At 34.1% G+C, this 27,468-nt stretch overlaps 3 protein-coding genes across 4 annotated transcripts; 1 reads left to right on the top strand and 2 right to left on the bottom strand.

Moving 5' to 3' along the window:
• Positions 1 to 2,592: 2,592 nt before the first annotated feature.
• On the bottom strand, positions 2,593 to 8,914 carry LOC107222854 (radial spoke head 14 homolog). The gene is made up of 8 exons (XM_015662375.2): positions 8,728 to 8,914; positions 8,168 to 8,307; positions 7,419 to 7,537; positions 6,178 to 6,389; positions 5,896 to 5,972; positions 5,592 to 5,819; positions 4,171 to 4,326; positions 2,593 to 3,209 (listed from the first exon to the last, which is right to left on the bottom strand). Exons 1-8 carry the CDS (start codon positions 8,813 to 8,815, stop codon positions 3,060 to 3,062), a joined length of 1,170 nt encoding a protein of 389 aa, XP_015517861.1. The 5' UTR covers positions 8,816 to 8,914; the 3' UTR covers positions 2,593 to 3,059.
• Positions 8,915 to 10,840: 1,926 nt separating this feature from the next.
• Positions 10,841 to 14,727, top strand: LOC107222861 (rabenosyn-5). Its single transcript, XM_015662384.2, has 7 exons — positions 10,841 to 11,148; positions 11,220 to 11,357; positions 12,239 to 12,379; positions 12,518 to 12,679; positions 12,851 to 13,205; positions 13,459 to 13,852; positions 14,031 to 14,727. The coding sequence occupies exons 1-7, from the start codon at positions 11,013 to 11,015 to the stop codon at positions 14,250 to 14,252; spliced, it is 1,548 nt and encodes a 515-aa protein (XP_015517870.1). The 5' UTR covers positions 10,841 to 11,012; the 3' UTR covers positions 14,253 to 14,727.
• Positions 14,728 to 14,963: 236 nt separating this feature from the next.
• LOC107222860 (DNA repair protein RAD50) lies at positions 14,964 to 27,422 on the bottom strand. 2 transcript variants are annotated; one of them, XM_046730838.1, is made up of 18 exons: positions 27,183 to 27,422; positions 26,971 to 27,089; positions 25,928 to 26,181; positions 25,345 to 25,494; positions 23,930 to 24,371; positions 23,644 to 23,798; positions 23,303 to 23,501; positions 22,797 to 23,020; positions 22,344 to 22,609; positions 20,513 to 20,612; positions 20,305 to 20,425; positions 19,251 to 20,158; positions 18,719 to 19,138; positions 18,521 to 18,646; positions 17,545 to 17,820; positions 16,913 to 17,046; positions 16,672 to 16,803; positions 14,964 to 16,085 (listed from the first exon to the last, which is right to left on the bottom strand). In XM_046730838.1, the coding sequence occupies exons 3-18, from the start codon at positions 26,171 to 26,173 to the stop codon at positions 15,875 to 15,877; spliced, it is 4,110 nt and encodes a 1,369-aa protein (XP_046586794.1). In that variant the 5' UTR covers positions 26,174 to 26,181; positions 26,971 to 27,089; positions 27,183 to 27,422; the 3' UTR covers positions 14,964 to 15,874. The 2 variants fall into 2 exon arrangements, with proteins under 2 accessions (XP_046586794.1, XP_015517869.2); XM_015662383.2 differs by lacking the exon at positions 26,971 to 27,089.
• Positions 27,423 to 27,468: the final 46 nt, after the last annotated feature.

Here is a 27,468-nt window from a genome sequence, read left to right on the forward strand (position 1 = left end):
TTCGCGAAAAATACTGAAGGATGAATCCAGCCTCAGGTTATCCGTGGTGAAAAATTAATATTTCCAATGTTTTTAAAAAATCTCAGTATAAACCTACTCGTCACAAATTTCTTTCAAACTCGTAATTGTCCCTAATCATATTCCGATCATTGTCACAAAATTCGAAACATTTCCCTAATTTGAGATGCAGGTTTCGCAGTCAGTTTTTAGTATGTTTTCAGATTTCACAAGGGGACTTTTTTTGAGAAATTGATATTGAAATGTCATTGAAAATTTTGCGACAATCAAATCGGTATAATTAGGTCTCCCCAATTATACCTTTGTTTAGTTATAAAATCTCATAACTCCCCGTTTGTTTTTCGTCATGAATAACCTGGTGAAAATTTTTTGCTGGAAAACTCTTTCGCAAAATATTTCGGAGTAATACAAGAAAAATTCTCCTATTTCCACACGAAAAAGTTCCAATTCACAGGAATGTTAAGAAACTTCATAAAAGTTAATCACGTTCACGGATGTTCGTTGCAACTTGTAAAAATTATGTCCTTAGCCATATTTTCAAATTATACTGACTTCAGTCAACATCTCACTCAAACTTTTGGATCTCTTTGCATCATCTACACAAAGAAATCCGTCTTACCTCAGAGCCGTTAATACGCAGGGAGTTCTGCAAAACGATCCTTTAACTCCTTTTTCTTCGGCATTGTCATCCCCAGACGCGCTTAGATACGCCTTCAAGAATAATTCCTATGACATTCAAAAATAAAATACGGTGAATCGTAAACTGCGAAATTGGGGAGCCCCGTTTCTATTTAATATAATTTGTTGTATCTTACCCTTAGGCCTGGATGCAGCAGACCATTTTTGCATACTTCTGCGAGGGGAGCGCCAAAATCTAGCCTGCAATATGTCCATAATGGTATTTAAGCATAAGTTTTTACATAGAATGCATGCCTAATACTTTCCCAAATCCTTACTGCTATTTGAAATGGACTTCGTGTTCAAAAGAAGGCCTGGAAAAAAATTCCCACAATGTCTTTCAGAAATTTATGTAAAATAAACCGTGTGTTTCAACAGTTCTACAATGAGCGACGATTCTGTTTTCTTTCTAGAAAAGAGTTTCAATCATTCTGATAATGTCTAAGGGAGTTCTAATAAAAATTTGAAAAACTCAGCATTTTCGCCCTTTTGACTGTTGCTGACTGAAATGCAGCTCAATAATGTGGAAGTAGATCTACATAAGAATATTTTCAACGAAACTAGAATTATGACAACGTTTCTGATAAGTTTTCAAGAATTATCAAGGTTTTTCCATAAATACGCGTAAATGAATTTTTTGCATAGAAATTGAGACATTACTGCAGAAAAATTCTTAAAAGTGACTTGAATTTGGGAGCAACCTTTCTGAAAAACTAAACAACTGACAGAGATTCACATTCCACTGAGTAAACCCTGAAAGTTATACCGAAAATAATTTTCGACATTCCTCAAAGTGCTTCGACGTGAGTTACAGCTCTATAAAAAATGGACCCGAGCCTCTAGCCATGATCCTGGAGGTCGAACAAATCCTGCTAACCAAACCGCAGTGAATGCCCTTTCTCTTTTATGATTACTGTTGATCTGCATCAACCTTTTAAACTTTGATGTATAACCTTATACCTGTTCCCAAGTTTTGGCGGATGATCTAACCAGTTCAATATATCGATGTGAATGTATATTCGAGGTTGCAAAATTTACGCTTACTTTGGGTTAACCGGAACTCTAAGAAAACATTGACTGCTCATATTTTGTTTGTAGATCATTCGCTGGGTGGTTTTATTAAAGCAGTTTTCTTTCAGCTCACGCATATTCTCAGGTTCTGCGTGCAAAGAAAATTCACATTTTTCATTAAATAAAGACAAAAGATGTTTGATCACAAATTCCCATGTCAAGTATAAATCTTCTACCATGTTTTGAAACGCGCAGTCTGTTTCTATAACTTTTATCGCCTCTAATCCTCGATTCGTCAATCCAAGTTTAAGTTCTGAATCATTACAGTATGTTTATTAAAATAAAATTGATGAAAGAATTACTTACCCTGACGAACAATTAAAATCTCGATGCTATTTTTCGTTAATCCTGACGTAAAATAATTACATAACCTGATCACGAATTATACACCCAGTGATCACTTCACAGATGATCCGATTGCTTCATTTGGGTAATGATTGATTTAATCTCGAAACTGCAATAGATTGACTGAAAATATTTTGTCTTAGATCGACCGACGAATTTCTGGGTCTGGAGTGAAAATTGTTGATTTATTTTTTATCCTACCCATCTGAGACGCTGGGATTTTATTATTATAACGGAAATTTACTCGCCTCCGATATCATTTGTTTCCAAAAAATACATGGATGCATTAATATATTCGGGACGAAGTTTCTATGTATCAATACATAATAAGTTTTATTAAAAAATATCAAAAACACAATGCTTTAGAGTTGTTTATAATAAGCAATTTAATTTATTCAATTATAAAACATTTGCAATATTACACAAAATACGGATTTCAGAAATATCAAGAATTTCTTTGTTCTCGGAAAATCTCGGAATTTCTATGAATCGGAACTTTTCAAAGTGCGGTGAGAAATTTTGATTGTAACTTAGGAATGATTAAGGAAAAATTGGAAAACCATAGAACGAGGAGAAAACGACCGTTGCAGCGGAATTGAAACGGATACCAAAGTACGAGGTATAATTTTCAAACTTCTGAATAAACAAAGAAAATCGTAAATGTTTCAGTGAGTCTGGGACGATTTATTTTTTTTATGACATTTTTACCTTGAAATATGTATACTTCAAATGTCACGACTCTGGAAAATTTTAAAAGAATCTGTAAATTGGGACATTTCAAGGACTATCACAAAATATCGAGAGAAGTTAGTCAGAAATATGAAATGTCAGAAATTTCTCAGCAAAATATTTAGCAACAAACTATCAACAGAGTGTCCGTAGATTTCTATATATGTATAATTTCAATACTCTCAAGAGGATTGAATAAAAATTTACGAAGATGAAATTTACGGTTGCCATCGAATAGTCTCCATTAAAATTGCCTTGTGCCTTTCAGTGGCTTCGTCTTTGCACGTATCGATATTCTCGATGAACATCGTGTTCGACTGCAACATCATGGCTCTGCCTCTGGGAACCTCGGCGATGTTCGTCAACGCCTGAAAAGTGGCAAATATAAGACAATTTTTAGTAATTATACATTATTTCGATATTCCATCGTTTCGAAAAATTCGAATTTCTAAAATACAGGGAGAATTATTACAATGAAAGTATTTGTGAGAATATTGTGAAAACTGTAATGGAAAACGACTCTACGATTACCGATTACCAATTAATTTTCCAACTTTTATATCTCGAATGCGTGACTAAATTAGAAAAGTTTGATCGACAACTGATAACATTGGTTTTGTAATATTTTTTCCGGATATAATATAAATTCCGAGAAATTCAGACGCGTATGAAAATTGCGAGAAGAAGAAATATGATGCTCATAATGCGACTGTTCCGCGAGTCACGATCATCGCTGATCTTTATCCCGGAGGGAAATACCGACTATGGACTCGAGTCTATGCGCTGGATGTATGTACATGGGAAAGAAACAATCGTGCAGCATCATTTACCATGGTTAGATCATCTATCCTTAATCTCAATTCGTAATCTCTAAATGTATGTATGCCATAAGGACGCGGACATTCAACAGTAATTATAAATTTAGATGCTTGCTCAACGACGAACCGGACACAGAGCACATGCTATAATAATATTATCATATTATAATTTGTTCCCAAGGTGCACTTCACTGTTCGAATCAGTCATTCCCGTATCCTTAACGAGCTGCATCATCGCTGCTGAAGGATAGTAACAAAAACGAGAAAGATTTCATCTTAAATTGAGTCCTAGTGTATGAAAAAATATGCCCAACTTTTATATGCGTATAAAGCAGAAAAACATAAAGTAATGATAATTTATATCGATATAACTTTTAATCTACCGTATCTGTTTCAATTTTGTTTTTTTTTTTCGATTGACAAAAACCACAAATATATAACCGAATTATTCTTGCTTTCTCCGTTTTACACGCATGTAAAATTTTTCATGCACGGAGTCAATTCGTCGTACCTTCAAGGCCATGAGCTGAAGTTCTCTACAGTGAAAATCGGTAGCCAATTCCAAAAGACGACCCATTATCTGCAGATCTAAGGCCCGTAATTTTCCCGGTGTCGTTATTGTCACGAATGCAACGACGCCTGCTGCTTTCGTGTGCACAGCTCTTCGCTGAAAATACGTGTCAACAAAGCAAGTTTAATAAAATCGATTAACAATTGACCTGATTATAAAAACACAGGCCTTGAAACTCTCTATGATAAAAAATATTTCTGAGTACTTTTAACAAGTGTCTGAACAACTTTGACAAAATTTTTTATAGACCCTGATTCTGTTTTGACTAATTTCATGTTATTCAAACACCTTTAGTTATTTCATAAAGATTTGATGAAAAATCTTCTAGAAGCTTCTGAGAGTTTCGTTCGAGAAGTTAAAATTTGTCACATGTGTTTCTTAGACATTTGAAAATTATTATAGAATCTACAACTAAACTCGGATAGTGATTCAATTAGGTACGTGAAGATAGTCGGAACATAATTCGAATATCAGAAAAAATAACCAGAACTCTTGCAGGACTTTTACAGTTTTTAAAACCATTCAAAATTTTGTCGCTAAAACACTCCAAAATATTTTTCAACCAGGGCTGAGCAACATTTATAAGATAAAAATGGTAAAAGATATCAGAAACCGATTTCATGGCCGCTAAAATCACATTTTTCTAATAAATTCTTTTCCCGCGAGTCATGAAATGGTATTGTAATAAAATCGTATAACCTTTAGAAAATTTTAGGGCTGTTATAATTTTGTTTATAATTTTTTTTTTCTCGCATATTATTCGACTCTAGATTGACTTAATGTCGCAAAATGAAAGTCAAATCGCTTGTACGCCGTTATGATTCGTGCTTGGATATTTGTTAAATTCGTCCAAAGTGATCAGCTGACTGCGTCTTAGCCGCCATTTTGTCCTAACCTTGTCCACCTTAAGAATGCTGGTGAAAATTGCTTTTGGAAACTTTTGGAAATTTCAACGAATTTACTCACAATATGATTTTTTTCGCAGTTTCTCAGTTTTTCCAATAAATATCAAAGAACAAAATACTGTAATTTCTAGGACATTCGTTAAAATATCACAATTTACACGCAGGAAATTAATGTCTCAGATAATTCTTAAACATTTTTGTGAAAATTTTTCATAATTCTAATTGTAGTGAAAAAAATATCTACTATATCATGTAATAAATGAGTCCAATTTTTCTCAGTGACATTTCAGGAAAACTATCTAATCTCTTTCAGAAATCCATTTCAATTTTCCATAACGCGGTACAGTCAGAAAATGCGCATGATCACTAGAACTCGAAATTTTTTCATATTTGTAATACGTTATCAAATGAAGTTCTGGAGAAACATGCATTTTTTCTGGAAATACGTAATCACACCTCATCTTCGAGGAAGGTTTTCAGGACGAAGAGAAGATCCATGTCGATTGATTTTTGTTTGCCGACGGGATGAGAGCACAAAATTGCTAAGCATGCCAGAGATGCAACTAAAATATCCTCGTCCTTTCGCTGGAGGAGCATGACGAGTTTGTCCATCGTCCCAATCTCGATCGCGTGAATCTTCTGGTCGCAGTCCAGAAGAGATTTCAACGTTTCGAGATGAACGACCTTGAATAAAAAAAACGTCGTCAAAATTTCGGGAAATCGCCACATTTCCAAGGATCTTAAAGCCTATAGAACTGACCAAAATATCCTTTTTCTCTTCAATTATTCGATCGACGATCAGATCGATAAATCCAAAGGCGCAGAGATCTTGCGCAACTGAAAAAATCAATTTCAAAAAAAGATAAACTACCCGAGATTACAAGTTTCTTGTTTTATTATTGTTCAATTCATAATTCACAGAACTTTTTTTAAAACATTTTGACTTCGTTGCTTCATTAATGTTATAATGCTTTTTTTTAATGAAGGCCCCTTTTTATTTGTCAACATGTTACAATTTTTTTTCTTCCCCATTAAGCCTCACCTCGACAATTTCTCGCCAACATTTCGATGGCCTCTGCTGCCCTCAACCGTACACAGTCAAGATCATCGCGTAAATTTTTCACCAAGTTGCAAACTATCGATGGGTTACCGGTAATCGCTGAACCGCCATTTGATTGACTGGCCAACGATGTGTAAATCATTCCAATTCTTTCACGGAGGAAGGGATCTTCAGATACCAAAAGATCTGCTAGCCTGATCAGTCAAACAAACCAGCATCAGTTGATTGAACAGATATCTGAAACTCTAATAGTAGAATCTGATTCTATTCTTATAGATATTTGACAGAAGTCTGACAGAACGTTTTCAGGTATTTTCAGAATTCTGTGAATAAAGAAATCGAAACATTAGCTTAATTTTGTGCAAGTATTAAAACTGAAATGTCTAGGTATACGAAATTTTTTGAATACCAATTTACAAGGACAAGATAAGATAATAATATTTCAGAGATTTAATATAAATTTCTTAATCGTATTCCTCGAGTAAACACTTTGGAACTAGACTCACCATCTACTCGAAATTGTTAAAACTGTAATTTTTTAAGTTGGTGAATTTAAAAAATCCTGATTTTTCTACCATCGCTTTGATTAATTTTTTCTCGAAATCAGTCTACAAATTAAAATTTTTTTTTTTTTTTAAGAAATTCAATTTTTTATACTCGTAAATTATAATTTCATTTAGTCGGTAACATGTAACCAAGATTTATTTTGTTCATCTGGATTATTTAATCAATTTCATAGACAAAAGAAACCAATGTTCTGTCTGTGATGTATACTGAAGATATTCTAACTAAAACATAACCCCGAAATGATGAATAAAACGGTCAATTAATATAATAATGCGAATTTCGAATTAACTGAGCGAATATCGCTCTTATCCGTAATATTTAATGGGAAAACTATGCCAGCATGTCATTAGAATGCTTGACTAAAGCAATCAATTCTCGTAAATCTGGTATCTCGTCACGTTCAGCGTGAGTCATTAATAGAATTGAGGGACATCAGATAACCATACTTATTTTCAATCGGATTTACCCCATGAAATTGCTTATGTTACATTTTTTAACGTTACACTTGCTGGTAAATTATCCGACAATTTTAACAACCTTAGAAAAATATCAGTAACCATCAATCATATCCAATTAACTCACGCGTTGCGACCAGATTAGCCAATTCAATAGTTTGTCTTTCAAAATGCGATATAAAATCAATCAATCGATTCGACCTGTCTGGTATACGAAGCCTTATTGCCTCAACAACGCTTTCCGGGTTGTGGATCAAATCGGCGATCGTGTTGACCGCTTGTCTAACAATCCGAGGATGTTCACTGTGCAATTCCGTCCTCTGAAATAACCGTATTCTTCGAGTAAACTGCCAGATGGACTTAAAAATTAACTAATTTCACTTATTGGTAAAGTTTCGCTACAACGGGGAATATGAAACGTGATTCATGATACACAACTATTTTTCATAATATGGGTCGACTTTATTTTGAAATAACTGATTTTCAGAAATAAGCAAATTTTCACAAAGTTGCAAATTAGCATTAAATATGGGATTAAAGTCCGATCAACGTTCCGATTAGGGACGGTTATGTCGATTTATGGTTCATATGATGAGAATGCAAATTCCGACAGATGCGGATTACTAAAACATACGTAAAATAAAAAAATGACGTTTGAAATTACCTTGCATAATTATCCGGCGTGTAAACGTGCATGATTTATGCAAAATTCAAATTTACGAACCGAACGCCATTTAATTGATTTCAGGAAATTTCAAAACCTCCTGTTTTACCGACTGATTTCAATTTTCCAAAATTTTCTGAACGATGACACGATAATAAATATTACCATTTCTCTGAGATCCAAGCGATTTCATGACTCATAAGAGGAGAAAAATATAAATTATGATTTGTTGAATTTCTCGGTAAAACAGGAAGGACATCTCCTTAATTGAGGCTAAAAGGTTCACCAGCTTAGGTAGAGCTCGCCGACCGAAAGCACACTTGGCACGTGTCACGTCCACATGAGGAGCGTAACATTCGGGATGCAAAGAATTTAGCCTGAGTATCGGGGGATCCAGTTCTCTGCAATCTGTGTCCTTCAACATCGCTGGAAAAACATTTTAGCTTTAAATCCGGGAGACGCCATCCGATGACGGTAAATATGCAACATCAACCAGCTCATATTGAATATTAAAAATGTTTTTACGCCATTTTTAAGATTGGATACTTTACTCTACATTGACTGTGTCACAAAATCAAAGCGCAAAAGCCTGCATGACGATTTCTTTGACTTGATATTTGTTGAATTTTCCTAAAACAATCAACCGATTACCTTTCTCAACGCTACATAGCCAGAAACCGTGCCTGCGTTATAAAACGAATTACGTTATGAAAAATGATTAAACCTAATTTTATACATTTAAAATACGCGTAATTGTGATCTCTACTTTCGGCATCATGTAATTTGAAAGACGTTGGGTCAAATATTGGTTTAATGTTTTACAGTATAGAACAGGTTAAGTCTGACCTTGGTCTATCATCCGGTTCAGAGCTCTTCTAGGAATTTGATTTTCACATCTTTGATAGTAACTATGGAGCATCGGACACGGATACATGTTGAAAATGAGTTGTTAGAAATCTAATTAACAGATGTAAATATTTAGTGCAGATGTTGGCGAGTCAAACAACGATAATAAACAAACAGAATGGTCAGAAACAATCAACGGTAATCATTCAGAGAAATCGATTCCGCGCAGAGAGATACAGCCGAAAAAAGAAAAATTTCCTTTCGTCATTTCTCTGCTGCTCGTCTTTCCTTCGTAATTTCTCTGCTGTTGGTCCTACGCTCTTTTTGATGCCTTTTCTGCCTTTCTGGAGGTCCAATATAGTCTAGAAAGGATCATACGGATCAATGCAGTAACTGTAACAAAAATATAACTGTATGAAGCAATGTGTAAATTATCATCAACGTCTGATTCCAAATGCATTTGATAGAAACTCAGTCGATGGACAATTTCACGATGCCTTGTCTCTCAATTGGATTGCAGTAATATTGTCTTTTCCAGAATTTAATCGGACAAATACAAATTCTGATTGATAAATTTTTACCTATATATTTAATCAGCTTCAAAAGCTGCATAAACTTACATATTCAATGCTTGATATGTTTCTTGCGGGCCTCTTGATTCGTAATCGTGCGAACACTTTTAACGTTGCTGAATTAATGCCATGCAGATTGCCTATACACAGGCAGATTTACTCGCAAAACGAAATATCTTTATGGATGTGTAAATTAGCTTTGATTTAAAAAAATTATCATTCATCTAGTTGTTTTTTTTGTGTTGGGAAATAGCAATGGGTTATGAATTTAGAGTTGAGACAACTTTGAGAATGTAGAAAAATAACTACAATTTTTTTGGTAAATCCACATGTGTATAAGCAACTTCTGTTACGTTTTATGATCTGCCTTTGTCGAGTGTTCGAATGAATGGGTATTCAGCTGATCGTCTTAGGTGAATAAACCATATATTAAACCACGGAGAACATAGTGCAAGCTGTTGGAGTTACATTTCCTGGCATTTAGTTAGTGTAAAGTATATGATAATACATATATGATAAAAAGTTTCTTCTTACGAATACATACATTACGAGTCAACCTTAGGCGTGCTTTAATTTTTCTGATACTACCACATGTGCACACGTACAGGTAAAATTTACCAGGATGAATCCTCGAAGATGAGAGAATATTTTTAGAATGTTTTAAAAATTGAATAAAATAAAACGAATATACCTTCATTTTTTTCACGAAATAAAAATGCGCCAAATTGTCTTTATTAAGCTCACAGCAGCCACTGGAGGATTTTTCGGGATCACTTTCCTGAGTTTGAAACTAAATCGACTGAGGTCCTTGCTCTGCTTATCTTATGTTGGTTTATCTACATAGAGTGCAAGAGCTGAAGATGTATTTAAACCAAAATCATATCGATGGATTTGTACTTGCAACGATATTCAATTATTCTAAAAAAATTTATTTCCAACTTTTCGTCTGCATTTAATGATAATCGAGAGCGTATAGCATTGGTTGGAAGGTACAAATGCTAGTGCAATGCTAATTTGTATACATATGCATCAGCTAGTATTCCACATGTATTGTTTTTCAAGTCAATTTTCGAAATTTCATAATCACCTCTTTTTAGCTGCCATACATCTTATCTCATTCTCAAGAATATATGATCCAAGATTAATTTTAAACAGAAGTGTACCTACCCACATAGTATCTCAACAAATCCATCAAAAGAAATCCGTGCAAACGAAATCTCTCGTTGGTTTCAAGCAACGAGTCATATCGAATGTAGACCTATAAGAGAAAAATATTTTTCTTGCAGTGATTGATTATCGTTACAACTATAAATCGTTCGATTTGATTTTTTTAAATACATCTTCAAGCTCTTGTACCTGACTTCACAACGCTACCATCTGTAGAAAAAAAAACCCGCACCTGTAGTGTCAGAAAAACAAAAGACTTGCGTAAATAGGTTGATTTCTCTAGTTCTCAAGGACTCGGACAGTTTCAAACTTCGAGATCATTCGAATCACCGTTTCGAATACTATCGATCCGTAATGCAATCTGTAACTCGAGAGATCAATTATGCGAATCCAAGATGGCCGTTCCCGGCGCACGTTACTTGTGCTACTTGTCAAACGTCTGGCTGCAAACGTCAAGAGACCACCCACCGATTAATGTGGTGAATCCAGAAATAAAAACTTTGAAATATTATCGTAATTAATAGTACCGTGTGAAGTTCCCAAACGATGGCGGAAGGCGAACAAATGCTGGAGGGCTTCCTGTGTTCTATTTGCAAGACAGATTTGAAGACTCCGCATCAACTAACCAAACATTTTGAAGAATATCACAATGATAATCCAGAAATTCTGAAAACTCTCAAAGGTATTTCATTCCGTCGATTAATCCTTATTCCTTGGTGTTTCAATCACTCTAACTCGCAATGAATATTACAGAACTGTACGGTAAAGCGAAGAAAAAAATTTTAAAGCATGAGGGATCGTCGGAAGAATTAGTAACACTCGACACATCTTTGAAGTACCGTGAATCCAGCCTAGACTTTTACTACAACGATTGGGAACCTCAGGAATTGGGTATATTTATATTACTGAGATCTTAACAATTCTACGCACACATACGTGCGATTGTAGAATGTTTAAACCAAAAGTTAACATTTTCTTCTGAAGCTATTATCATTAATGTACTGTGATACTGAAAAAATCATCACTATACGACTTCAGAATGAGTTTTAAGAGATTCATTCGATGTTTTGAACAAAATGTTTTTCATGAAATAGATATCTCGTAAAGTTAGGACTTTCCAAAACGCATTAACTGTGACTTTTTACTTGAATAAGACAAAGTATATTCACTTTGCAATCACAACGATCTGAAAAGTGAATCTATTCACGAAAGATTGGTTCTTTCTTTAATGATTCGTGACATTAATGTTACGAACTGTTCCTCGTTTGATTTCGCAAACTAGAAGTTTTTTTTTTAAATTCAGTATATTAAGTTACTACATTTCAGACAATTTCAAAGTTGCGAAATAGCGATTCATTCTAAAATTTCACCGAAATTCTGTGATTAAATTTTTAACAGACACCTTAGTTAAAATTGAAGTAAATTCAATTGAGGTAAAATTCATGCTAAAATCAAACTCATAATTTTATCCAAAAGTAATGGTTTTCTCTAACAATTAGACTCCTCAAACTTCTCTGTTTATCTTCCAATTCTGAAATTACACTGAGGATAATATTTAATTCTGCTGGTATTCTTTCGGCATTATGTAGTACTCCTATTTCTACCGAATTACTATGCAATTTATTGCTTTCACTACGTTCACCAAAGCTCCACATGCATTCTTGAACAATCTTTTTAAGTAATTATTCAATCATTGAAATATTTAGAACTATACGTATTTGACAAAAATAAATAGTGCCATACCATTATGTATATTATCTGTATTATTGCAGGTGAAACTAGATCCTACACAAGATACTTTACTGAAGTACGAAATGTAAGACTGGAAAGATATTCCGCTGAAACTAATAAACTTATAATAAGATTGGACAAACTATTAAATGAATTGCCATCAGATCCTATCAGCAGAAGAGGTTGTACATACTTGTTCATACATTTGTTATCGCTGCTATAAACTTAGAGTTGTACAGACTCGAAATAAGGATGTTTAACGAAATTTCATAATAGAATGATAAGAGATAAAGAATGTATGATATTATATTGATTTGCAGTCCATGAGCAATCCATTGTTCCGTGGATAGATGACAAGTCTGTTAAACTTTGTCCAACTTGCGCTAGGAGTTTTCATGTCGCTAGAAGAAAACATCATTGCAGACTATGTGGAGCCGTTATGTGCCACGATTGCACAATGTTTTTGGCATTGGGAGATGCAAGTAAGAAAAGATTGTTGGAAGCCCAGTTGAAAAAACTTCTCAAAAATTGTTCTTTTTTTTAGAAATTTTCTAACACAGAAATTGATGTATTTCCAGAAAATTCCTAGAAAGAAAAAAAGTTTTACTACATTACGCATCGAACCTGGTAACGAACAGATCAATTATTTTTAGGAAATATGGTGAATCCGACCCTTGTACAAGATGATTCAGCAATATCTCCGACATCGACCGAATCCAGAATTTCTGGCCGATTTGTACGTGCCGGTATAGGATTATCAAAGTTGGCTAGATCCCCATCTAGCGGAAGTTTAAACAGTATTATTTCATTAGTTAATGATCCTTCTCGCAGTGAACAGCACTTCAGACTATGCGTTCATTGCGAAGAACTCCTCAGGTTTAGGGAGCAATTGAAAGAGAGAAAATTATCAAAACCGATCATTTGCCAGTTTTATGAAAAGATGCGTTCATATATAGACGAAGCAAACGAGCATTCAGTGATGTACAACAAGATGTGCGAGTCTTTAAGGTACACTAATTTTAGTATTTGCAACTGCAATTTCTAATTAGGTAATTGCATTTCAGTGACAAATATATAATATACTATGTAGACAAACAAATAATATGTGTAATTTGTCATTAGCACTGCATAAATTACAAATAATATTTCTCATTTGTAATTTGTAATTGCCTAATTACAATTTTTCCCATCACTGACTCATTGTACCTTCAATTTCGAGATATACACATAAACACAAGTAACATTGACGTTTAAATTCTAGAAAAGGGGAAACCACGTATAATCTTCAGGATGCTCAAACGTTACGTGTTAAAATAGCAAAGCTAGCAGAGAACATAGACTTAATCAGTAAGAGAATCTCTATTTTGGGAATAAAGGACGTGGATAATCCCCCGAAAGGCCAAACTTTGAAGCTCCAGCAGATGATCAGATCAGCAGCGACAACGTTTTTGAAAGAACACTTACTAAACTCCAAGCCCTTGCCTACAGAGGAGGAATATACAGCATTCAAAGAAAGGCGTAGAAAAGCAATTGAGGATAGAATCGAGCATGAGAGACAAATGGAGATGGAGGAATTGCAAAGAGAGAGACGGAGGGAACAACAAAACCGAGAAGCGCTCATTAGCGATTTTGTCATAGTGTCAAGAAATGATCAGGTTGAAAATCTTTAAATAGTAACAAAAAGTAATCGATTCGTTTCTCTCATTAACCGTTTGACACTCCACTAGCGAAGTTTGGATGAAACTAGACATATAAATTTCATTTTGATTAGAAAGTTTGGTGTTTCAATGACATGCACTCCATATTAATTAGTAATTAGAAAACATTTTACAGATGATACTGGACAAATCACAAGGCTGGGGTCCATCAAGCGCAACACCAATACTCGCATCATCTATGGATCCGATAATAGAACAAATGAACAATCTTCGGGCGTATATAAAGCAAGCAAGGGACGCTCACAAGTATGACGAAGTGGCTACTCTAGAAACCAATTTGAGAGAACTGCAAAGCGCTTACTTTGCGATGAATCAAGGCAACAGTAGCGACAGCTAAAGGATTTTATTCACGTGATATTTTTTCCTTGGAATTATGTGAAGCTAATCACGTCAACATTCTATCCATCTATCTTTGAAACCAAAGAACAATACTCTTGATTCGAATAATTTAAGAAATTAAAGTATATATGATATATCTGTAAGTGATAGATACCTTGTTTTTGCCTCGAAGCACTTCGTACTGAAAAACCAATGCCGAATTGCGTCTATAATCACGACAGAGTTCAAATGTAGGAATAAATGATTATTAGCAATCGTCATTTATAGTCAAGGAACTAATATTTCTTGTGCATGTTTTCTAAGTCAGTTGTGTAGGTGTATCGATGCACTCTTGGCAAAATTGAACTTAAGTTAATGTCAAAGCCGTTCTGTATTTCAAAGTGTTGACTTTACACCTGTGAAACAAGATATAAATATTGGGAAAATAAGATATATGTATATGTTGAACATTATACGAAGGTATACATTTTTACTATGTATTCTATGTACAATTGAACTATTTATACATTTAGAAAAAATTAATTATAATATAACACATTTTTTTCGCGTACATATCAATATAACAAAATTCTGTTACTTAGCCACCACCAAATTTAAATATTCTCAAGTTTGACGATAAGATAGACAAATATTGACTTTTTTACACACGGGCAAGTCAGAATTTTAGAAAAACTTACCTGTTATTTAATGACTTTTTCAGCTTTAAAAACTGGAATATTTCAATATTACACGTCCTCACAATTTAAATCCATTCGTATACTTTTTGCTATCTTCATGTTGATCACACAGTCACTTTTGCATACTTTGCTACAGGAATTAGAAAAAATGGACTTTTGAAACATTGTTGAAAGTAGCATCTACAGTCGTGAACTTCACACCACATCAAATTCCCAGAAAATAACTTGGCACTTCCAATGGTAAGTGAATAATATTTTTCGTTCAAGCTAACAGCCGAACAGTCTGAAAAGATTTGCATTCTTTAGTTTTTGCAAAAAGTGAAGTATACCTGTTTTCAAAGTGTGATGTGGATTCCGATTTTAAGTCAAGGCTGATATGCTGTGATACTTCTCAATAGTGACCAATATTGACGAAAATCCGGAGATTTATTGGAATGGTAATTACTTTTGTTACTATCATCTGTGAATAGGGAATACAGCTTTCGTGAAGAAAAACAGAAGAAGTTTAATTATACTAATTTATTTCGTTCTTAACAATAATTAACATATTTGTAATTGATACAAATCCTAGTTGAAAAGTTAAAAAAAAAAGTATAAAACAACATACTCGTAACGACGTATGTATAAGTATGATAAAGTATAAATGCAATGTTAAGTGTACATTAATAAAATACAAGACCTTTTAAGTAAAGAATGAATTGGAAAAATGAAACATATTTGTAAAACAAGCTACTACTGGAACATATATGTAGAAACTTGTAATACAAGCTCTCTCGATGAAAAGAAAATTCCTTATAACAGTTTAAATAGTGAATATAATCTTATGTCTCTCTTTAAATTTATTATCAAATATCAATTATTGAATAAGGCAAAAATTCCCTGCGCAGTACTTTCCTTGTTACCGAACTACATATTCATACTTGATCGCACGACTAATCGTCATTCATTCTCTCTCATTTCTCTTCTTGCGTGGAGGACTAACGGACGAATTGCCTTTCAGCAAATTTTTTCTTTCTTCGGCAAGTTCTTTTCGTTTACGTGAACGCCTTTCCACGTCTGCGGCATCTTCTTCACCTGAGGATTCTCCATTTTGAGAGCAATCATCAAATGTTGCATTGTTCTCAATGCACAACTCTTTAACCTCAGTCAGCCCTCTGTAAAGTAATCATCAATGCATTAACACAGTCCATTTTCTGATATCTTGAGTAGCATATCCCGTAAATTGGAAAACATTCAGTATCTAGATGTGTTAACAAAAGGTGAGGATGAATGCACCATATGTTCTGTATCTCAAGTTTGAAAAGGAAGAAAAAACTTTTAAAAAGTCTCTGGTAGTGTAATTTACGTCCGTGAAGGTGAATATATAATTCAAGATTTCTAGAATGTTTTACAAATAAATTACGAGGTTCTTGTCAGCGAGTAAAATAAGCTCAAAAACATTATAATCATATGAAAAACACAAGCGTTTAAGCATTTTGAATATTCGTTTTACAAAACCTTGTCTTAAATTGCTGATATCATGGCTCCCGATATTCGAATTTGTTCAAGTTCATTTCTATCATAGAATGGGAATTTTGTTTAATTTGTATTTATTATCTTTGATGTAAATAACATTGCTAGAGATTTTTTCATATTTTCAACAGTCTTTTCTTTTCCTAACTTTTGATTAAGAACGTATGGGCTATACAACATCACTCAGGTATTATGTAAAATTTGAAAAATTTGTTGAAGCTTACTTACTTCTCATTTCGATAAAGTTCGTAAACTTTTCCGACTTTGTCAACTTTACCTAGTTGAGTTATAAAGTCTTCGTCATGACTAATAACGATCAATTGGAAATTCTTCTGTTGTTTAGAACGAAGATTCACAATTCTGTAACATGCAAAAATAACATTGGATAAAAATACTGTCCTTTTGATGGAAAAAATATGACTTTAATTAAATCCAGTAAATGAAGAAGCAATGATTTAACTACACTTACGAAACCAGTGCCTGAGCTAGACTTTTTATGTTATGCACATCAAGGTTTGTTGTCGGTTCATCTAATGCAAATATACCACAATTTTTAGCAAATGTTTCAGCTAAGGCCATTCTTATGATGATTGACGCAAGTACCTGCAAAATAATACAAAAAAATACTTCATTTTCATCATCTGCAAGGATACTTTCACGTGTTTTTACTAGCTGAGATGTTCCCTGAGATTTTGGGTCCCGTAGTCCAGTTAAAATAGAACACAGCAATTTTACTTATCGATGGCATCTGGGGAATTTTGGTGAAATAATGAATTTTTTCTTAATTTGTGAATCCGACTCCGTTTCCGACATATGCAGACATAATTCGATGTCAAATTTTCCGCTCTACACGATGGTCAAATCGTTTTTTATCTATCGATAGCAGTTTTCAAGGCAAACGCAAAAAACGTGCACTTTTGCTGTTTTCTCGAAACGTCGGCTCCGTAGCTCAAAAATGACTTCAGATTTGAGATCCTGAGTGTCGAAAACCTCCATATACAAAAGGTCAGCCATATGCCGAATATTTTTAATTCAGACCTATTTTGACTGGACTACTGTTTCTGTCTCACAATCAGTAATCACAAACTACGGGTTTCTCACCTTTTGCCCTGCACTGCAACGTCCCTTCATGTCCATAGTGACCTTTTGTTTCTCTTGAACAACTTTGTAATTGTAAACTCTTTTTTTGTTGCCCATTCCTTCGGTTGAATCTGTATGAATCTGAATAGCCGTCGTATCTTTACCCTTATAGATTTGCGTCCACAATCTTAGTATAATCCGGTTTACTGAAGCCATTCGTTCTTCGTGAAACTCAATTATTGCCCTATCCAAGGCTGTAGTATACGCCACGAGGTCGTTTATTGCTTCCTCTTGCACCTAGTATACATAGAAATGCATGGAGTGCAGGCCTGAGTAAATGCCCTGCTCCTAAAATTTAACTGGCCATCCATTTTTCCTTGAAAAATTGCTCAAGTCCAAAGGTACGTGACTTTGCGAAAAAATCGCAAACAACTGTTCTGGACAGCTGTTCAGATAACTATTTTCAAGCTCAAAATACCAGCCTTAAGGTGCTTCTTTAAAAATTTACTCTACATCAATTACAAACGCGTCTATGGTAACTTGTTCGTCTGTTACGTTTGATCAAGTTTCCGGAACACATTTTCGTTCGATGTTCGCTAACTGAGACAAAAAAATCGTGTGACGTATTTCAATACGCGATTTTAAGGTGATCTGTTTGCACTTCAAACCTGCTATTTCAGAAGCAGCAAAAATTACTATGTTCTTTGCAGCCCTTTAAATTCAAAGATCATTTTACAACTTGTACAGATATAATTTATAAAGATAAGATTTTTTCGCCAAGTCACGCAACTATGAAATTTTACATTTGTGAAATGAAAATAGGTAAGTCGTTAATTCTTATGAACAGTTGATCATGAGAACTGAGATTTCCAAACTCAAGTCGCCTTACTTTGCCATATTTCCTTATACTCTAAAGATTTCTTCTTATGAAATCTACCAAGTTTAGCTGAAAAATATATGTAAAATAATACTAAGGTGTTTTTTAACATATACTCACAACAACTTCAGCGGACTTGCGCATGTAATTTTTAAGAGCCAATCTATACACTTCTTTGTTCAATTCACGTTTCAACTGTTTAATATTACGCTCCATTTCGTCTTGTCCTCCTTGTTCGAGGTTTTTCTGAAATTACGAATACCAAAGAAATTAATTCCAGACCTGAATTTATCCTTCAAATTTCTCGAACACACTTACTTCGCGAATGAGAAGTTCTTCCTCGTCTATTAGTTTTTTCTTGTGATCTAACAGCTGGCGATAATTCATGTTACCTAACTTCTCTCGTAACTCTGTTATTTCACGCTGAAGCACTACGGCTGCTGCGCCCTTTTCCTTCAATATCATGTTGTCGCTCATGTCGCGTTTGCGGGTCTCTTGTTTCGAGATTTCGTTAATTATTTCGTTAATTTTTGTAGTAACTTCAATTTTATTCTTTTGCAATTCTTCATCCATCTGTTGATACTTCTTCATTTCCAATTCAGATTTCCTCAACGAGTCCGTTACTCCATTGCGGATGCTATTATCAATTTGCGATTGGATAGTGTTCAAATCATGCAGACTCCTTGATTTTTGAGATACAACACTCCGATCGTTGTCCAGCGATTCTCGGTGCTCTCGCTATAAAACAAAAATTATAATTAATGATGACATACCACAATGTTTACAATCATAAAAATTTGAATATACTTCTAAGTGCAGTTTCAAGAGCGATTCATGAGTTTAAAAATACCTTTATTTTTTGGAGTGAATCATTTTTGGCTGCCAGATTCTGATTAACGGGTCCCAATTGCACCTGCAATTGCTGCACGTTTTCTTGTAGAGATACTTCTTCAGCGTGCAAGTCTTTCAATTTGTCCTGCAGCTGCTGTAGTTTCTGTACTTCAGACTTCATTCTCAATTGCTCCTCGACCAGTCTATTTCTAGACTCTCTTGCCTGTTGTAATTTATCGTTGTGAGTACTTAATGATGATTGCAGTTTTTCGATCCTTTTGCGTATAGTGCTGAGAGATTTTCTCAACAACTCTTGCTCGGCTTGTGCTTCTTGCATAGACCTCTCGCCGACTTTGTCAGAAAGACGAGCTTTGACTCGAGCAATAGATTGATTCAGTTTTACGACTTCTGCAGAATACTGATCCCACTGTGCTACATCACAGACAATGTCTTTGCATTGCGCTAGTTTACCCTCAGGTTCAGCAATCTGTAGTTGCAGTTTCTCAACTCGCGCGTGAGACTCTGATAATTTCTGTTTCACTTGAATCAAGTCGTTTCTCAACTTCTTTAAGGTGGTTTCTTCTATTTGTTTAACTTTGTCCACAAGTGGCTTCAATTGCAGCAAAGAATCGTACCGCTCTTGCTGAACTTTCAACTTTTCTTCACAAGTTTTCAACTGGTTAGGATATTTGTTCACTTCCTCGTTCAACTCAGATTTGAATTCTTCAATTTCCTGCTGACTATCGAAATTACGGTGACAGAGCGGACAGCAGGAATCTGTTTTCTTTATATAATCTTTGTACGCTATACTTTTGTAAGTATACATTCCTTTGGAATCCTGCAAATCTTGCACGGTTTTCTTTGCATGTAGCAAAACTTCTTCGTAGTCTATACCATGGCACATGGTGGCTATTTTATCTTGAATGTCTGAAATAATATGTGTACCTCTTGTTTACTCTGCATAGTATTATATGTTTCAAATTTTTAATCAGAACAGTGTTTTTGATATGTTCAAAATCCATGATTCGAAGTAGAACTTTTTCATGCAATAAAAAGTACCCTCATATGTTTACCCTCAAGCTCGCTATTTTTTTCCTTTATTTCATGTTCGTGATGTTTTTTTGTAGTTTCAAGTGTGGTCAGCACACGTTGCTCTTTCTGCAATTGGTGGTTCAATTGTTTGATTTGTTCACTCTGAAATGAAATAATGAAACTGATAAAGTTGATGAAAATTTTAAAGTATCAATAAAAATGATTTTCGATTAATAATTTTTTACTCACAAAGCTATCGTGAATTCCACTAAGAGTATGTTTCAAATTTGATTCCGGTAATACTTCGGTTTTCAAAAGCATCTTCAAGTTCGCCTGATGCTTGTTTTTCCTAATAAAAAAATTCTAATTTAGGAATCACTGGTAGAGAAAAATCTCAGAAATACGAAATTTATAGAAATTAATTCAAGTGAATATTTTTAAAATGCTGTTGAACAATTTTGAACATATCTGTAGAGGAAGGTTTTCAATAAACTTTTAATTATTAAACTTTACAATCTCGGTATCCATGGTCAAATATGCTTGTGGATCAACTCTTATCTTTCCAAACGTACTCAAATTGTTCAATTCAACGACTGTTTTTCTATGCCTATAAAAGCAACTTCAGGGATACCTCAAGGATCTCACCTTGGCCCCCTACTGTTCATTATATTTATTAATGACATCAAGGATTATATATATCTAGGACTGAATTTCTTTTATACGCAGACGATTTGAAAATATTGGAAGTAATTAGTACACCCCTTGACTTTTGACCCTGAGATATTTTATCCATTGAGAAATGGATGGTCGACGATGAGCTACCCTCGAATACTTCAAAATGTTTCTCTGCTAGTGTTACCAGATCTTCATCTTCTTTGAATTATAAACACAAATTGTTCAATAACGCGATTAAACAGGTGCAGACAAAATCTGACCTTGGCGTTATTCATCAGCAGCAATTATGCTTCCGCAAACATATCGACTTAATAAATGCCAAGGCTCACGAAACCTTTGGATTTATTATTAGGAACACGTGCAATTTTACTAACATTAACTCTGTACTATATCTTTACAAAAGCCTTGGCTGTCCAATTTTATTATATTGTTGTCCAATTTGGTGCCTATATACACGGTCGATATTTTAGAATCTGTCCAGCACCGTATTGCCAGGCATCTAGCGTTCAAATTGGGTAACCCTATGAACAGGTTTGATCACGATTTCAGCCCATTCATTCAGCGATTTAAATTAAGTACCATTAAGTCCCTTCATGTAACCTCAGACAATCTATTGACTTTTAAGATTTTAAATGGTAATTTTAGATGTGATCGCATCGCGGAAATGTTTGTAGTACAAGATATCAATCATCCAATTGGAAACCCACGGACTCTTTGTGAGGATTCGGTAGCTGAAAGCAACCTATATACTAGCACACTACTAATCGTATCTTTCGAAATTGGAACATACTACCCCCAGGAACTCGCGCCCTGAACTCTCTAGAATTGTTTAAACTTGAAACCTGCAAATGTAGCCCAAAAGTATCCTAAACCCAGTACCCTGTTCAGCCTTCTAGTGTGTTTTGTCACTTCGAAACATTAATTATACATTTATTGGATGGTCCACCTATGTTGTTTTTGTTAATATACATGTAAAATGACTTGTGTCCGTCAAATTATTAATAAATAAATAAATAAATAAATAAAACTAGAATTTAGAAAACTTTTCAGAAATTTTCAAGATATATCAAGATTTTTCTACAAACCTGTCGTAATTAATTTCCTGCATCGAAATTGTAATAGTTCATTTCTATTAAATTCCTCAAAATTACTAGAATTTGTCAGAAATTTGTAGAAAAATTGATAAACTATCAGAAATTCACGTTTGGAGTAAATTCGTAGAAATATATGGAAGTTTCTGAAAATAATACTTGCCAGTCATTATCAATAACAGACTACATTCAATTCTCTTTGATACAAGTAGCGAACGGTCTTATGCTATACTGAATGAAGTTACAGTGAAGTTTGCCTGGCTATTTTGATTGTAAAAAATGAGTTTTTTCAATACAAATTAAAAATTACGCACAACTTCTGAATGTCCTTTTCTTTTACTGCCAAAGCTGATCTGAGCAGATCCAATTCAGCATGTAATGAACTTTGTTGCTGAAGTAATTTCACTTCTTCATCCAATTTATCCAAACTCAATTCCATCTGATCCCGCTTTTTGATTTCATCTTCTATGTTTTTTTTCACGGCATCAACGTCAAAACTTGCAGCCATGGTATCAAGTTTTGTATTTGCTTCTTGCAATTTAGAGTCGACTAACTCCAATTGGCTGGCTAACATGTTCACCTAGTGAAATATTCTCTCTGTTAAATAAAGCAGTTTACATCGGTGTCGACAAATTTCTGATTTTTTTTCGTTGACCAAGTTCATTAGCTTTATCTTACTGTAAAAAAAAGTAGTAACTGAAATATTGCTACAATATATTATGGAAAGTAGTCACATTCAATAAATGAACGAGAAAAAAACAACATACTTCCTCTATTTGCGCACGAATTCTCCTTGTCTCCGTTCGTTTCTCAGCTATCTGCCTTTTGAACAGGACCATTCCTGATTCGAGTTTAGATTTCTGATCTCTGAGGGCATCCAATTCCTCTTGTAATGTTTTTTCAACAGCCTGATGCTTGAGCGCTATGTCCTTGATATTCCGTTCCATCTCAGTCAATTTATCTTTCAATTGGTCGAAACCAACAGCAGCTTCTACGAAAGAGAAATATTCAATCATAGCAACAATATAACATATCCTGCAATAAAAATTCTTATAAAAGGGTCTGGGCATGTTAGAAATTCAAAATTACAGTTGAAACATGTAAATAAAATGAAATCAGGCTTTCCAGTGCTCAAGCCAGGTAATTTTAGGGTAAATAGGAGAAAGCTATGTGAAAATAAAGGGGTAATTAGCGTTCCAATATTTAGGAAAATAGCCCAATAGGGGACGCACTGTGTAGCCTGTGAAATTGAAAACTTCTGATCACACTCTACCTGTCTCTGTTACTTCTTCTCCAACTTCATCGAGACCCCATTCTGTTCGCATTTGACTAAGTTTACGGTTACGGAGCGAAATATTTTTTTCCAACGCTTGAGCCTGCTCTTTCAACTTTCCAATCGATAATTGCTTGTTGCTGATAGTGACTTTTAACTTGCTTTCCTCTTTGTTCATATCTCTCGATTTATTCTTCAGCTGAAATAGTAGAAAAAAAAAATTTCAGTAATATGAAAGATGATGGGCGATTTGAAAAGATAATACCTTGTGTTCTACGAAATTGGAATGATATACAAAATCACATACTGCAGTCTCATTCGCATCGCTATGTCTAACTTACCATTTCCATCTCACTTTCCATTTCAACCCGTGTATTATCGAATGCAGCAATTTCTTTTTGCAGTTCTTCCGCTGTCCCGTCGTGAAGAACTTGTATGCTCTCTTTCAATTCCATTATTTGCTGTTTTATCAGTCCATATTCAGTTTTTTTTGTTTCTGTGAATACAATAATTCACGAGATTGATTTATGTCTCAATATTTATATATTAACCATATTTTCACAGGGATTCGACGCTGTCGAAATTTTTCGAAAGTATAATCTTCTATAATGATACAGTTTTGCTCACCTTTTTCCGTATGTAACTTGATGTAATGTGCTTCAGAATCACGAAGTTCGTTCATTTTCTCATTAAGAGGCTTCATTTTTTCAACAACTTCAGAAACTTTTTGAATAGACTTTACCAGTCGAGTTTCATACTTTTCCAAGCTCTTTTTCTTCTGGTTAGATTCTTCAAGCAAAATTTCCAACGACTCTCTCTGAGCTTTAGTAACACGAAGATCGTTTTTTATCTTGTTATTAAACTTTCTAATTCTCTCGACTGCTTTGTTGTATTTATCAGAGTCAAAAATCTGATCGAATCTTTCTTTCAGTTTTTTTCCATCTTCTAATGGCCATGTCGAATCTTCTTGATGACAAAAAATTACGTGATTTAAAATAGGTTTTGACACTCCCAAAGCCAAACCCATTTCAAGATCCACATCGGCGCAGCGATGGCTTATCGATACTTTCTGATTAAAAAACAAAAAAAAAAAGAAATATATGTATGCATGTATATACGTATGTATATGTTAGGGAGGCCATAAAAGAATTTCTTTCATTTTTTCGCTCTTATTCCTCAAATGTTGGTTTTTGACAGAAAAAAGATCCTCCCAAAAGATCAGCTCTCTAGCTCAAACTAACAAGTCGCTATTTCAAATTTTATTTTCCATTCATTTAATATGGGAAAAATTCACTTTTCATTAAAATTTAAAATACTCGTAAGCTGTTTAATATTTTTTTAAATTCATACAATCCTTATAGCTAATTCTTTAAGCTTACCAAAACTAACTTTAAGCAATAAAGAGAAAATCAAACCAAAATAAATGAGTCTTTAAATCATAATTTAAAATAGCAATTACATTGAAGAGTTTTTGATACTAATTTTTTCCATTTTACCAGCGACTTTTTCAAAACCCATTTTTCAAGAGCGTGTATCTCAGCAAGGGATAAGGATTTTTTGGATTTTCAAACACGAAACAAAAGGTTTATTTTTCTGATTTCAAGCAAGAAAATTTTTTCTGAAACTCGGTCGACGCGTCCAGATTTTATTCACGTTTTAAATTAGTCCAGGTTTTTTTTTGTTTAGCCCACACTATATATAATGCATATGCATACATTAGCGTGTTTCTCTTAGAAGCTACATTTATTAATTGTTTACACCTAAAATCTCTAAAATTGTCAGAATTTAAAAATAAAATGCATCCATTCTACGTAAATTAAATAGAAAAAGTTCGAATTCCAAAAGGGACTTTTTAAAATTGTATTCAGAGGATTCCTTTGATGATATTTATTTATTTATATATTGATGTGTAAGTTTTTCAGTTCAAAGTAAAAATAAAAATGTAGCTTCGAAACAAAATCCTCTAAAGTATATACATTTCCTTTATCCACAATTGTTAAAATCGCAAATGACGTCACATAACTTTTACTAGCATTTCTCACCTCTCCCGTTTTTATGTTCTTCGTAGACAGAGTAGTGTCCAGGACTTTACAGCCTTTCTTAAACTTTTTTTGAACAGATAATAGCCTTCGCGATACCGTTACTATGTTTCCTTTGGTATCGCACATCTCAGCTATCACCACACCTTTTACCTAATAACAAATCGAAAAGTCATAAGGTCAATGTTAAACCTAACAAACCTTGAAAAATATCACATCAACATATTCAGGGTTCAAATTTCAAATTCTGCTTAATTTTACCCTAATGTACGAGAATTTGTTCTGAAATCACGCGTCAGTCACAAAGTATAACGTACCTTCCTGAAAAGGCTTACGGTATTCAGTGATTCGACACAAATTATATCGATTTTTCTCAAAGGGCTGTACGACAAAAATTATGGAACAATATTATAAAAAGTGTGAAATTATGTAAGGGAATAATTAGTAATTCTAACGACAGATTGTCATCAACGTCCCGAGCATTTGGTTGATTGTTTACTTATTGAGATTCTACTGAGGCAAGCAAATTTTTTCATAAATAAATCGTTTGATACAAATATTTTTTAATTCTATTGTTCCTACTTACGGAGCATTCGTCGGTTAGCAAAGCATCGTGTACGAATGAATTCTGGTTGTTTGCACCACAGCCAGGCGGAAAATCCCCTGTGCTCGCATATTTTAGGGCCTCGATAATGGTTGTTTTCCCGGTTCCATTTGGTCCAAAAATCATAGTCAACGGGTGACTGAACCTTATTGTTTGTAATCCCCTCTCATCATCGCCAGGGCCGAAGTTTCGGATTCCAGAAATCCCTAATCTTCTTACCCTCGACATTTTTGACTCTGAAAATTAGACAGAAATACGCATTGTTATTGATACACAACTTAAATTACTGATCTTACAGTGTTTAATTTTGACAATAATGAATCTATACAACAAACTCTTGGTACTTTTTCTATTTTGTCATCAATAACAATTTGATCATGGACAAATCAGACAGATTTTTTTCGACATTGCAAAACGTTCAATTTAAAGGTAAGAGCATAAAATTTGAACAAAGATTAATGAGCTATCAAGAAATTCACATTTTAACTTCCTGAAATGGAAATTGCGTTCATGTACACAAGCCAAACGATTTTTGGACACCGGTCCAATGAATGACAAATTGAGTAATCGAAGAAAGTCGTTTTTCATCGTTGCACAAATAATGTACCAATAATATGAAACTAAAATCTTGCAATTTGTGTCCGATTTTTAGAGTTAAAATCTACCAAACTGGATTTGAAAAAGAAAAATATGATCCATAAAAATGTGAGACACGTTTTCAGCGTGATGTTATAAAGGAAGTTATCAAAAAATCATAAAACATGCTTCGTGATCGAGTTTAATCCTGAAAATAACTGTACAATAAGTTATGAAAGCTGAATTTAAGGTGCAATCAACGTTGCAAGAACAAAATGGCAATCGCATTCGATAGATGCATCAAAATTTGAACGACGAAATACAAGAAATAATTATGAGATTTATGGAGAAAAATAATGCAAAGAGCCTTGTCAGAATGCATTCGATGTGAAAATAACTATAAGTAATAATTAATAACTAAGACGTGTGTTGACTGTGGTCTTCCAAACCTGTTAGAACACGCGGGAAAACGAGGTCCAGTTATTCGGACGTTATCGCAATTTTACTTTCATGGTTAGAAAGGAATCAACAAAAATTTCAGTATCCTGCGATTGATCCAAATCCTTGTCTAAATTATTAAAAATAATTAACAGTCAATCACATAGTAACAAAAGACTGAAAATTACGAGGGTGGGTATATTTTTCATTATATGCCGGTTACCTTTGAGATTCCAGAGCTGCCACGCAGTTGTACTTCAATGACAATTTTATGGCAAAAACCGCTCGACAGGAATTTGGCACTTAGTGCCTGAATAGTTTGAACACTGAATAACGCTTTGCAACAAGAGAGAATTCTATACTTTGACAGTGTTTAGCTTATCAATTACTCGTGAATGTCCTGTTGACTTCCATCGCATTAAATACGCACTTCACCAAAGAACATAGATGTACATGGAAGCACAGGTCCCGTGTTAACGTTGAAGCCAACAATTTAGTTTCCGAAATGA

Source organism: Neodiprion lecontei, chromosome 2 (assembly GCF_021901455.1).
Source record: "Neodiprion lecontei isolate iyNeoLeco1 chromosome 2, iyNeoLeco1.1, whole genome shotgun sequence".
Lineage (NCBI taxonomy): Eukaryota > Metazoa > Arthropoda > Insecta > Hymenoptera > Diprionidae > Neodiprion > Neodiprion lecontei.